Below are 15174 nucleotides of genomic sequence, written 5' to 3' on the forward strand. Positions count from 1 at the left end.
ATTACCACTTGGGTTTCTTGTGTAGAGAAAACTGGCTGTAGGATTTCCTTCCTTCATGACATCACCTGTCTTTCCATTAAGCCACTGTGCTCTGGTCCAGAACTTTGGAAATCCTGGATTGCTGATGGTGCAGTCGCAATCAATTGGCTCTTCCTGTTCGGCTTGGACCCACATTTTCTTTCCTGGAATTTGGTTGTTATAGACCGGACACTCTGCGATAGATGCCGAGGGAAGTTCTGTGGGTGTAAGATACAAAAATGACATGATTTTGGATGCATCAAATACACTAAAACATGATACTCCCTATTGTAATAAATTGTAAAGACGTATGTGTGCATTGTGATGTACATTTGTTATGCGGATTATGTAATTATAATATTCAATTATTTTCTATTAATGTGTAATATATTTATTCGAGCAATGTAGGCCTCTAAAGATTTTCCAATTTGTGGCCCTTAAAGATTTATAACTATTATTACTATTACTACCCAAAGTGTCATAAAGATTTTGGTCATTTTTGTCTTAGCAGACAAAACAAAAATACTGTAAATATTAAACAGCGATGTCTTAATTTTCTCACCAAGTATCAAAAGTTTTGAGAAAGAAAAGGTAATGATAATCAAAAGGGTAAGTTTATCATTTTCAGCACATTGCATGGCAATGTAATTTGGATAATTGATATTGAATTTATGACTAAAACCACGAGAAAGATTAAGTTTTTTGTTTTATTTTCGAGTTTGACTATTTTTTCTACAATAGGACTAAAGTAATATTCACATCTGTTTTTGTCATCGAATTTTCCCCGACAAAATTACACTTTGAAGAGAGTGGCCACATTTAGCAATCTACCCTCTCAAGTATAAATAACACTTCAGCAAGAAATATATTGAACATTAGCCTTTGATATGCAGACCTGCCAACCTTCCCAGGATGAAAAGTGTATTCTATGACCCTAAAAATAGTATTTTTTTTAGCAAAAAAGTGTATTTTGTCCGCGTGAGTGGAAAAAAGCGCGCACTATACACAAATTTATATAAAAGCTAATACCAAACACAAAGCAAAATAAAATCTGATCGTCATCATTCAAGCAATCTCTAGTTAGTGATTACAAAATTATCGATTTATCAAGAAACTAAAACTCAATGACCATTTTAAATTAGCATAAGGCTTACAAATTGCAATATCTAAGGAAATTGCTTTCGAAACACTCAAAGAAATGACCAAAAGGCCCCAAACATGCACGTAGTATTGATGCTAGTGTCAGTGGAAGAAGTGGTGGTTGTTGTAGAGATTGTGCTCTAGTGGTGGTGGTGATGATGATGAAACTGTGGTGTCTGTGGTGGTAGAAGTGATTTGGTGGTGGTTGTGGCAGTGACAATGCTGTGATGGCGGTTGTAGAAGTGGTGATGCCATGACGGTGGTGGTAAGAGATGATGATGTGGGGATGATGCTGATGTACCAAATGAACTTGTGATGGTGATATCTGCTAGCCCAGTAAATCAGTTTTGAGTAAATTTTGAGATATAATATTTGGGAGATTGGTCTTCAATTCAATACATGACATTTTGCAACAGTGGCAAGATATTTTCCATATATGTTATCAAATGATCCATTTCTCTCTCTCTCAATTTTGTTTTTTTGAACATTCACTCCTCCTCCTCCTACTACTACTACTTTTACTACTGCATCCTACTAATACTATTACTTTGGTCAAATGATGGGGAATTCCTAAGTATGTAATATGCAAAGACAAGTTAAATACTTCTAAAACGGTTATGGAGAATTCATTTTGAACCAAATACTGTTCCTAAAGCTGCCAACTTTGTAATTCAAGACTCGTAGAAAATAATTAAGGAATAAAAGATCATTATAAATTTTATAAATCAAAATAGAGTAATTTAAATTGAGTAATTTTAGTTATTATAAAGGGAAATAGCCCATTTATGTTTAAGTTAATTAGCAATACAGTTTTTAATTGAAGGCTTCAAAGTCAAAGATGTAGGTTCAATTAAATTTTCACTTAGAGTTTTCTATTTAATAAGTGGCAAAAGTTTAAATGTGGTCTGAGACTATTTAAAGTATAAAACAAGCTTCTATGCATAAGTCTATGAAAATCCTCAAAAATGTATGAGAAAAATATTGGTGAAAACCGGCATCATATAAGCAACTGAAATGATAACTATAGTATTAAATGTGATCCATCATTCATTCAGAAACACAATCAACAGTTGGTGTACGACACGTGTGTATCAAAACATCATCGATATCATTCACATCACATATCTTTTAAAAAATCGTATTAAATCCACGAAAATCGTATCCGCGTATTTGGGGTCCAAAAATCGTACTACAATACGGTTAATCGTACTGGTTAGCAGGTCTGGATATGTATCGTTACTTTTTTGTAATATGCTACTTACAAAAAGTGTATTTTCCTTTAAAACGATGTCCTTCCATATCCCATTTGTCTTTAGTGTCCAGTTCATTGTCTTTCATTGACAAAAGTGAAACCTAAAATATTCACATCAATTTCTGTGTTAATTATAGTAATGCTTCTATTCCGATATTCATTCACACAACAAACATAATATAGACTTTCAATAGTGTGATCCTCTGTGTCAATAGCTACAATTGACTTGATCTTTGTGTTAAGAACCATGCATTGTACAGTAAAATTCCCATTTCTAAGACACATAACAACCATAATATATACCTTCAACTGTGTAATCCTCTGTATCAATAGCTCCAATTGACTTGATCTTCGTGTTATTTACCATGCATTCTGCTGTAAAATTCCCATTTCTAATACTGGCAGTATGAAATACATAGTAGTCCCTGATGACACCTCCCCCCACATCCATTCTGTAACTGTAATTGTAAACCGTGCCGCTTTCTTGTATTTTAAACTCGGTGTCCCAGTCAGGCCAAACTGTAGCTGAATTGACCTCGCAGTAAAACATGGCACGTTCCCTTGTTGTGTTGCCCTGGTCAAGTACTGTGGAAACACTGACTGGACCCCCTGTCAAGTAAATACATTTTAATGATACGTTGAATCTCAGAATATAATAATAACAATATAATATATTTTTTTCGGAAAGAGACAACGCTACTAATGGAGAGGTACCCATTTTACACCTGAGTACGGTGAGAGAATATGAGTAAAGAGCCTTGTCATTTCACGCTATAGGAAACCGGATAAACTTTGGCTCCATGTGCCTAATGGATGTGAAATACCATAGACTGCCAAGGCTATACTTGAAATAACCACGTAGTGATTTTGATACAGACGAATTCCTTGTATCGGCCGTTTTCAAAATAACGCCAAATTCGAGTCCTCCAATTTTTGAAAAGTCAAGTATTTCCAACATACTCATTATTTTGTGTATGCTTTCTGTGATATGTATGCGACATAAAATTGTAATAACAGGGCTTAATGAGTTTCCAGTGGTCACTTATTCAAGTATTTGTGAATCACAATCTACATGAGACTCATTCCTGTTATGCTTAAAAAAATATGTCACATTACATAAGTTAACACATTTTTGGACAATTATTGAAATAAAACATTGAAAAACAATAAACACAGAGCATTGATACTAATTTTGACAACAAAATGACAGTTATTGTTTTACAAAAGGCATTCATAAATCACTTTTTGAAAACAAAGGATATTATTTGAGCAATCATCATCTCCAAAAAATTATAGGAAAATGACAAACATAAAAATTGTTTACCATAGTCTAGGTATATAAGTGTTAAACCACCACAAATAATGTTTCCTTTCAAGTATTTATATTTAGCATGAAAAACACGAAAAAGTCATTCTTAACAGGAATGAGTTTGTGTAACAGGAATGAGTGGACGTAACAGGAATGAGTTTTCTGTTACAGGAATGAGTAATTACAACATATTTATTCGAAAGGATTATAAATTCAATACGCTTAGTGATTGAAACTCAAAAGAAGAACAAAATGGTTAGGGCGCCAATACAATGATTTGGGGCTTCTGTTGGTAGAGACCCACAAAAGCGCACCAACATTGTTTGTTAAATTCAGGATACTCTTTCGCGGCAGTTCGGAATGTTTGGATAAACAGACAAAAGAGGCATTTTTAAAACACTGGAAAGAGCAAGAAGCTGCCACATACCCATGTATGATTTTGGTTTACTTAATGACATAACGTCCAGTTTGAACAACTCTTCCAGGGTATCTTTATCACTTATGTTAACATCGGGAATATAAAGGTCCAAGTTTGTGACAAAAATTTAACAACTGTCTGGATGTTGTCATTGAGTGAAGCAAGGTTTGAATCTGACAAATAATGGTCCTTGTGTAAAGCCAGCTCTTGTATCAATCTTACTCGTATTTCGTCTGTTTGTGTGTCTTTGCTAAATGCATACACTGCACCACAGGCAGGCAGGCAATCCCCATCGGCCCTCAGCTTGACTGGAAATAACTGTTTCCCATCACACAGAGATCTAGGTATATCATTTGAAATTAAATGTGTACACCTGTTGTCAATACCAATGCGAGTTTTGATTACACTTCTGCTGCCCCAACTATTTCACAAACACGTAATGCTTGATTTTCACATTCATCAACCACTTCAACAAATGATTTCCATTCATTCAATCTTTAATAAAATCATTGTAATCGATTTCAGTCGCCATCACCTTAATGTCTATGTCATCTTGGTCATGTTCATCCCTTGAATCACTGTTTAAGTCAACCGGTGCAACTTTGGGCATGTCTCCATCATTACCTTTGAAAACCTGTTGCTTCAAATCACTTTGTAGAAATGAATGAAATTTAATTGATGTGACCAACAACATTATTGAACATTCTTGACTCCTTTTCTCCAAAACGCTGAAGCAAGCATGTTAATGTTTTCACATTTTTTACATGCACATGTTTCTCTGTCCCTTTTTCTTGGAGTAACAACCCAAAATGGCTTAAGTCGGTAGAATGAAGAAAACGATACGTATGGGTTGCAAGAGATGTATCGCTTGAACAAATGTGACATTGTATCACATATTAGTCTTCTTTGCTTCTTGACTTTATTTCTTGTTTTTGTATTTCTCTTTCCTGGAGCTAATTTAGAAGTGTCACCTTTCAGGAAAAAATCTCTTACTTTTTGCTTGACAAGATCTGGAAATTTTCGAGGCATTTGACGTCGTTTCCGAATTTTTCCAAGAGTTTATATTTTTTGAGAGTCATACCAGCTGCCAGATGTTTCACGGATGTGTACATGTGCCTTCTGTTCCTCAAATGTTTGATGTCTTATAGGAGTGCAAAATGATTTTGTAATGTTCTTTTCACTTTCTTGTTTTTTCTGCTATCTTTCAAAAGTTTTTCTAGTTTTTGATCGGGGTGTCAACGAAAGTTTTTTTTTACTTGTAATGACCTGTCCAAGCGCTTTTTGTACTTTTTCGAATTTCTTTTTCGATTGAGAAAGAGAGGACAGCCTTTTCACTTCTTCAAGACTTTGGTTTTTCAACATTTAGGTTTCATTGGCTGTTTTAGTAGCTTGATATCTTTGACGAGAGACATACCGGAGTGGAGATTTTGAGTGTGAGGATGGAGTGTAACTCAGGTCAAGATTTTGCTGTTCCCGGTTTGTAGTGTGTGTGTGATACTTCTTTATCCAATTCTTTCTCTGTTTGCGTTGTTCTCTTGGTGTCTTATCTTTTATTGACTTTTTCTTTCCATTCGATTTGTCGCTCTGGTATTTGTCTTGTTCTTTTTTAAGATTAACAGCACGTCGAATAGGAACTCCATCTCGTCTTTGACGGTAAAGTCATTGCTCTCGGCTGACATCATGGCTTTTTGGCCTTTGTGATAAGAAAACAAAATAAAACAATCGTTACAACAAAGCTATGACCCTTGAAAATGAACAATAATATCAAGTTACATTTCGCCACCCTCATTCCTATTACAAAACAAGGTGTAACATGAATAAAGTCAAGGAACAAAGAAGACTATTATGTGATACAATGTCACATTTGTACAAGCGATACCGGGCCGTTAACTCATAGTAATCATCTAAAATGTATCTGAGCCTAACAGGCAACAAACTATGTTTGGACATTAGGCATTTGGTATTGGCAAGGTAACTTTGCACTAAAAATAGTCTTTCAGCAATGGAAGAAATTAATATGTAAACAATAAAAATTGTTTTTAATGGTAACGTAACACTTCAGTGGTTTACAAAACACTTTACCAAACACATCCTTATGAAACAAAGGAATATTCTATGAATCGATAAACCATGTGGAGGCGCCGTGGCCGAGTGGTTACCGAAAGGGACTCCGGACTGGGAGATAACAGATTCGAAAACCTCCACAACCATAGAGTGGTTTCCTTAATCAAGGAAATTCATTCCGGTTGCTTCACTTTGCTTCACCCAGGTGTATATCATGGTACCAGTGCTGCTGGGGAATGTAATTTGTTATAGACCAACCTCGTATTCATAAGTTAAATGTCTGTTTCGTGCTACAGTAACAGGGATAAGCTCCGATTCTATGGGCCATTATGCTCAAAAGGACTTAGTGACAATAAAACATGTGTTTCATTTTATGAAAGTTCACATTCCTCATTCCTGTTACTCATTCCTGTTATGTTTTCCTCATTCCTGTTGCATCCCTCATTCCTGTTACAAAACAAGGTGTAACAGGAATGAGTGTAACAGGGATGAGTTTATCTCGCTTCGATTCATACTATCCCTAAAATATGATTTACTCCAACATTAAAGTATGACTATTATTTAGAGCCTTTAAAAAGCTATAAACTGATACTTTTGATTTTTAATGCAAGTTCTAATTTAAATAACAAGCCCTGGTAACAGGAATGAGGGTCATGGTCTGATGTTGAAAATTACTCACCATTCTTGAAGCGGTGTTGAACTGGAAATCACACTGAATGAAAAAACCATGTGTTTGTAGTTTCGGCCGTGATGGAAAAGGGGCAGCTAAGGCGAGAAAACATTGTTAGTTGCACTTCTATTGTTAAGAGGATTTTAATTGGTTAATTTTCACTGCTGTTACAGGAATGAGTAGCCCCCTTGGGGACAGACTTTATTAATATATAACAAAACTTTAAAAAGTCTGATTGTTACAAACTTTTATGAGGATGTTAGAAGATGGCAATTTGCATCAGGTGAATTCATAGATGTATACAACAAGACACTCCGTTTTGTTAAAAATTCGACTTAAAGCCATCATGCAAAAAAAGGACAGGGTATTTTCCTCTACCCCAGTCAATACAAAACGTCATATCTATCCTGAATCTCTCTCGATTTTCGTTTTTTATGTTTCATACAAGTTAGTAATGTGTAGTGAGACTGTGTAAGCAAGTATTTGCTATCAATATATGCATCAAATATTTCAAAGATCCAATTATCGTCACAGGACAAGAATTTGGCAGTTTTTTTGAAAAAGGCCGGTATAGGAATAATATCCTAACTATAATGATACGCGTAACTCTTTTTCTTCTTCCTCTTCGTCTTCTTCTTCATTTTCTTCTTCTTCTTCTTCTTCTTCTTCTTCTTCTTCTTCTTCTTCTTCTTCTTCTTCTTCTTCTTCTTCTTCTTCTTCTTCTTCTTCTTCTTCTTCTTCTCTTCTTCTTCTTCTTCTTAATATTATTATTATTATTATTATTATTATTATTATTATTATTATTATTATTATTATTATTATTATTATTATTATTATTATTATTATTATTATTATTATTATTGTTATTATTATTATTATTATTATTATTATTATTATTATTATTATCATTATTATCATCATCATTGGCTTTATTATCATTATTATTATTGTTAATATTATTATCATTACTACTATTTTATTTTTGAGTATCATTGACGGAGAAAACCACATTTCTATATATTAATTCCAATGATTAACAATTACAAAAATAAAAAGCATACGTCACTCGATTCCAATACCAAATCTTCATCTAATCTGTATTAATATTTGAAAATTGTGACACACGTAACGATAGATGGGTAAAATCAGCACCCTTATCTCAAACATGTCTTCAGTAAGAGAATGGTCGACGACGTAAATTGTTTCTCATTCTGAGATTGTAAATTTCACTGATTTGCATTTTGCTCACAAGGCAATTGTTATTCAAATATAACATGCACAGAAAATGGCAAAGATACCTGATTTATAAATATTATATGCCAAGCCTTGATAGTCAGTCACAATATTTCATTCAATCTATAGTTTCCACAATAATCATCTTATCATATAATAGGCAAATTGGATGTTTAAAAACATAAAGTCTCGGAAATTACTGGGCCATAATCACCCAGTTCCCTCAATGCGTTTACGATTGGCATGAAAATGATTTGTGCGTATTTTGAGATTAATTAGAAAATGTGATGATTTTATCAAAAAATCACATTTGATTTTTTTCAATTCGCATCTAAACCAACGCAATTGCTTTTAGTACATGAGTTGTTAGTCAAATATTTGCTTAGCGAGTATGATAATGCGGTGGGAATATCTCTATATAACAAGTATATCCTTGTAGTAGAAAATCCCTTTGACGTAAATTAGTTTTGCTATAAAGGGAGTTCAACGCAAATGGCTATGTAAAGTGATCGTGAGGTAGAGACAATATTCATTATTAAACGAAATAATTTGAAAACTAATTAAGATAACTCCCCATATGCGACCATTTCATTGCTTCTTACCTAACAGTATTTTTGTATATTTGTAGAATCTGTGAATATCACTAATCATATCTTGAAATACTGTATAACGTAAATAATTTGTCATGTTTAGACGTCTTGTTTATTACTTTATACTCCCAAATACATTTGTAATCTACGAATTTAAACGCATTGATTTTTGTATAATGTCGGTTTGCCCTTATTACTTTTGTATCAAAATGGTTTCAACGAATAACTAACTACTGTAACATATAGATTAATCTAGTAAACACAAAATTGCTGAAAATGACTTTCATGAAAATATCCATAGACTGGATATATGGAACTAAAATAGAGTAACACATTGTATAAGAGAAGAAATGTTCAAAAACAAGAAACGCAAGTTTCAGTATCCACAGTAATGGTAATAACAGCAAGACATTATTTAGAGAATTACTTACATGCGTAGGAAACCTCCAAGGTGGTAGAATTCTCCGATAACCCAGCTGAGTTAATTGCTCGGCACGTGAATGATTTATTTTTCTCTGCAATATCAAATGCTAAAAATTATATTATAAATAAACTAATCATCACAATAGTTGTGGTAACGGTGATGATAGAGATTGCTTATAATTGGGCAGCACAATCTTGTGCTGAACACTGGACCAAGATTAGAAGCCCCGATTTATACCATACAACTGCAAAGTATTTGACAATATAAATATATTGTGTTATGTGTGTTTCATTTGCTCCCAGCTGGTGAATGAAAACAATATAGATTTCTTGACAATTTCCCAATTCAATTTTGCTACTAAAACAAAATACATTGTTTTTTATCTGTGTATCCTTAATTATAATATTGTATTTAAATTTAACGCGTGAGCGAGTGTTGTTTTTTTAAAGACGTAACTCTAAGTAGGAATAAAACTCATTTAAGACCAAAATCAGCGCTCAATATGATAGCACTTTGAATAATACTTTGAAAGAAGAAAAATGATTATTAAACAAAACTTGTACACACACACACATACACACACACACATAAAGTGAGAGAGCTAGCGAGAGAGAGAGAGAGAGAGAGAGAGAGAGAGAGAGAGAGAGAGAGAGAGAGAGAGAGAGACGGAATGAGAGAGTTATAGATAATTCAATGAAAAAACCAAACCTCTTGAATCATTTGTGTAGTTTAGTCTCGCATCGAATTTATCTTCTTTGAGCACATTTCCCGTGGCGTTGTCGACCCATTGAGCTCTCGACCAATACGTGGGAAATCCTTTGTTCTTTAATATACAACTACAGTCAAATGGGTCATTCGTCCCTCCAGGCTCAATCCATCTGTCGTCCTTTGAGGACAGGTAGATTGAGCAATTGTCGATTATTGATGTTGGCAATTCTAAAACAGGACCAAGGGCATAAATGTTATGAATATTATGAAAATGGTATCAAAACAATAATGATTGTAGAAATAATGATACTATTACTAGCATTACCCAACTGGTGGTTCTTATAAGACTTAAGATCAGAGCCACGTCTTCTTTGCTATTTAACTTTGGATATGTACTATGGAAATGATTATAGTGTAAATTGATATCGTTTGGAGGGTAAAGGGGAATAATCCACAAACATCCTCTATATTGGAATTTTGTTATTAATGTTTTCATTGAAAAGGGACGTTTTTCTTTTTAAAACTGTATAAACAAAAGTCGTGTCTCGTCCTATTTATTACATGTCACTGTTGGTCGGGGATCCTTGTAAAACGCTTGAAGTAAATTTTTTGGATACTTCTCTAATTATTGTGGTTTTATAAACACATATTTTCTAATGTCTTTATTTAGAAATCAAATGTAGCTTTAATATTTTAATTTGTTAGCAAATGGATAGGGTGGATCATCAATTTAAATTATATTGTAGTTTATTTATCAAATACCAAATACCTTCAACTGTGTAATCCTCTATGTCAGTGGCTCCAATTGACTTGATCTTCGTGTTATTTACCATGCATTCTGCTGTAAAATTCCCATTTCTAATACTGGCAGTATGAAATACATAGTAGTCCCTGATGACACCTCTCCCCACATCCATTCTGTAACTGTAATTGTAAACCGTGCCGCTTTCTTGTATTTTAAACTCGGTGTCCCAATCAGGCCTAACTGTAGATGAGTTGACCTCGCAGTAAAACATGGCACGTTCCCTTGTTGTGTTGCTCTGGTCAAGTACTGTAGAAACACTAACTGGACCCCCTGTTAAAGAACAATAATTCAAGAATAAATAGGATTTCACAAAAGTAAAATTATCCAAATTACTTAAAAATCTTATCAGTTATAAAGTTGTTTATATTCACAAAACGTATTGTACATTGAAACTCGTCGTTCCACAACGCACCCCAAGGTGCTAATTGTTGTCAACGTAACTCAGCGACGTATTGATGACACACGAGTGCAACAATCTGAAAGCAGCCGACATCAACCTAGAGTTACGATTAAGCACTTGTTGCACTGCTTTTTTGTTTGAGAAGGAAATTACGAGTGGAATTGTTTCATTTATGTTTTATATTCATGTAATATCAATGAGATTATAATTCAATATTTATAATAGGAATCTTAATTCTCTACGAATTTGATTAATTCAGTTATGCTTGTGCCATTTGTAAAGAGAAAGCAAATCATAATGGTGTGTGGAGGGATGTGTGTGCGTGTGCGTGTGTGTGTGTGTGTGTGTGAGAGAGAGAGAGAGAGAGAGAGAGAGAGAGAGAGAGAGAGAGAGAGAGAGAGAGAGTGTGTGTAATATGCAGGCAAGGCAAATTGATAACAACAGAAAACGCCCAAATGCTTTTTCTTATAATCTCTATTCATGGTGAAACATAATGAAAAACGAATGTTGTCAGTAATTAACATTCTGAAAATTCCATATAATTGTGATTTTAAAAAAAGATTTTAAATGTCTTACGTGTTGCTGTAAAGAAAGATGTTAGCATATATTTCCAATTATCACGCTCACCGAACGACATTTATAACAGACTCTGTGCATTGCGTTATTTATCATTGTCGAAATAACAACAAATAAATATTGATAACATCACATAACACAAAGAACAACTGATAAAAACAAATAACAACACATACCAACTGATAACAAAAATAAAAGAGAAATATGAGAGAAAGTTTGCGAAAGACCATCATATGTGACAGAAAAATCAAAGACAGAGCATCAGTCATTAGACAATGGTTTTGTCTGAATCCCACATACACATCACTGACTTGCTTCATTATGTCCAAATAATCATTCGTCTATCATATATCGTCATTAAATTGATTAACAAAGAAGAGACGCAACTCCGGCCATCACTAAAGAATATTCTACTTCCATTGGCTGCTCGGAGTTATGCACGTAAAGTTGAGGCCTATATGACGAATATTGATTTTTCAGTCTAAAATCTAAGTAATTTTGTGTTATCAGTTGTTATTTGCTGTTGGTTAATTGTTGCCAGTTGTTCTTTGTTAGTGTCAGTTATTATTTGTTTTTATCTCGACAAAGATAAATATCCATGCATTGTATATTATAAAACGCATATGTAAAGCCCATGAAACAAAGTTGCCGTTCGATTTAACAATTGCACTCAAAAGAAAATGTCATTACTTATGTTGAACACTCATTCAGAAAAATGTCTATTCCTAAATGTATTCAGGCATATTAAACATAGGGAACAGCTAAAGCACACTTATTTTGCTGTTAACTATAAGGTAAATGTGGCAGTTCAAAAAGAATTGAAGAACTTCTTGAAAGCAAACTCTAATCTAGGGCCAAATTTGGCTAAATTATAGTCTGAGCATGTTGCATCTAAAATAAAACAAGTAATTTGATATTGTCCATGGCAATCGTTTACATATAATTCACTGTGTAAAGTGTCTCTTATTGGATGTGTTAGAATGGCACAAACACTGATTTCCTTTACGTTTAAGCAAAATGGAAACGCTCACATTTTTGCCTCTTGCAAAATTAGTGATGTAGCCGGAAGACTAAAAATCTTTTTTTTTAATTTACACATAAAAAGCCTTGATTACTTTTTTTGCAATGTATGTGGGCACTGATACACAATAATCATCCAGAATATTACATTTTTGAACAGGTGTTGGTTTTCGGCACCAATGTCCCAACGTTGTACGATATTGGGAGTTCTACCCACGCATCTATACAAAATGTCGAATACCAACACCATTTCAAAAAATATTATTTCAATTTACCTCCCATTGAAAATTACAAATCAACAAAGAAACAATTTGTAATAATTCATACTACATCTCTTTGAGGATCTTGACTTGATACAAGCAAATAGTTAGTAGGCAGTAGTCCTTCAGAGCCATTGGGCTCATAGAGTCGGAGTTTATCCCGTTTTCTATAGCGTGAAACAGACAATAGCAATTGCTTTCTATCCTTTGAATAGGACGCTAGTCTATCGCAAAGTACTTTTCGTCAAATCCAACAGACTTAGCTACCCATTCAATGCTGGGTGGACAGGGGGTCAGAAAGAAAAAAGTTTGACTTGACCTGGGATCAATCTTTGCCCCTTTGCCTGTGAGCTCGTGCTCTACTAGTTGGTCTATCGGTAACCCCCTTTTTTAGTGTATAGCTTATTTCATTCTAATTATTTACAAAAACACAACCAAAAAGCTTCCTAAACCCGAAACCAATACCAAACTCTCTTCAATTCTGTGTGATGAAAATGTAGCTGCTTTAAGCTCGAATGAAAAAAATAACGATGATCATTGAATTGTAAGCTTCGATTTATTAGACAAAGACATATACCGTAGACGTTTCGTGTTTCCCATTGATCAACAAAACACATTGAATGAAACACTAAGGACAAATGAGATATCTGTGAATGGCTGTGTTTAAACTGAGTATTGCGTGGGTGGTAAGCATAACGAAGCATGTCTCTAAGACAAATGGATATGTTTTGTTCGTTCATAATCTAACATTTATATATAGTCGAAGTCGATGTTTGTAAAGCCTCTTTATCGGAACAACCGGTTAAGTAGAACGATTTCTCAGAGACATAATTCTTTCTTTATAATTTCTATTAGCTACTAGGGAATGAGATTGGCGGAAGAGTAGCGTCCCTTGATTGGACGTCACCGGTGGAGAAGTTATTTGTAAACAAACCAACTATAAGCCTACAAGAATTCATGCTGCATAAATGAACAATTTCAAAGCCTCAGCAAACATTTAAAGATTTGTCTTTCTCTTCGGGAAATCAAAGACTAGAATATTCCAATTGAAAGAACCAGATTAGAGTCACCCCGTGTCTTCTAATTAGCAAATAAGTTGTTAAATATATCGAGTCTTTCATCACATCCCCTTTAGTTTGTAATACGTTATAATTTAGACAGTTGACATTTTTGAATATTAATGAGAGTGCAAGTAATGATGCACTAGTAGATTTTTGTAATGATTAAAATTGTATAATAATATGTTGTGGATACTTGTAGAGCAGTAGTCTTTGATTCTTTTCCTTTATTTTCGAGAAAAGTTTTAAGTGACAATTCTATAAGATATTAAGCTGTAGGAAATAGTGTAACTTATTTTCTGCCAACTACCATCGTGTCTACATGCAGCTTGTGTTAAAAATGGAATAAAGAATACAATACCTGACAGATTTAAAAAAATATACCACTGTATATTATAAGAACGTCACTGAAAAAGCTATGTGGGAACTTGATATGTAGTTCCATTGGAGGCCGGAGCCGAATTGGTTACTTGGAAAGCTGGCTGTTGGAACAATTTCTGCGTAACGGTTCTGTTACAATTTATGGCTTGCACTGTTTTAGTTCATTATAAGATTATGTGAATATCAGTGATAAAGTTTTCAGATAATCTATAATGTATATAATCTGATATATCTTATTTTATACATTCTATCATAATTTACAAAATCACTTGTGTCCAATTGTAGATGATAAGCATTAGCCTCTCCTTAATTTTGTATTGACAAAAATATTATTAGTTAAGCACCGATACATAATGGCATATAGATACAGCAAGGAAAACATGAAGTTATTGAAAAAAACATTTTCATTTACATGATCATTAACAGTTTAACACATTTGATTTTGGAACAAGATGAGAATACAATTACCCGTTATTTAAAACTAGCTTTTATAAAGACTATAATATTAAGTTTCAATATCCCGAGTGTTAGTGAAAGGAACAAGACATTAATTATAGAGATACTTACACGCATAGTAGACCTCCAAAGTGGTAGAGTTCTCCGATAAACCAGCTGAGTTAGTTGCCCGGCATGTGAATGCTTTCTTTTCCTCTAGAAATATACAAATCATTGTAACATGTATCTAATTTAGATCTATTTAAAAATGCTGTTGATGATAATGCTTATGATGATGATGAAAATGATGAAGATGATGATGACGATAATATATATGTATATATATATATATATATATATATATAATATATATATATATATATATATATATATAATATATAATAATATATATA

The 15174-nt window shown here is 33.6% G+C and overlaps 1 protein-coding gene across 1 annotated transcript in view; it reads right to left on the reverse strand.

Annotated features, from left to right (window-relative positions):
• The window catches only part of LOC144959398 (uncharacterized), a gene marked incomplete in the record, with an annotated part of 122076 nt that overhangs the window by 10627 nt on the left and 96275 nt on the right, over positions 1-15174 (reverse strand). Inside the window, 4 exon segments of the mRNA XM_078891977.1 lie at positions 6-236; positions 2714-3019; positions 9126-9209; positions 9827-10051. Coding sequence (XP_078748103.1) covers positions 6-236; positions 2714-3019; positions 9126-9209; positions 9827-10051 — 846 coding nt within the window.

Source organism: Berghia stephanieae, chromosome 14 (genome assembly GCF_034508935.2).
Source record: "Berghia stephanieae isolate SIO BIC M18660-M18661 chromosome 14, UCSD_Bste_1.3, whole genome shotgun sequence".
Classification (NCBI taxonomy): Eukaryota; Metazoa; Mollusca; class Gastropoda; order Nudibranchia; family Aeolidiidae; genus Berghia; species Berghia stephanieae.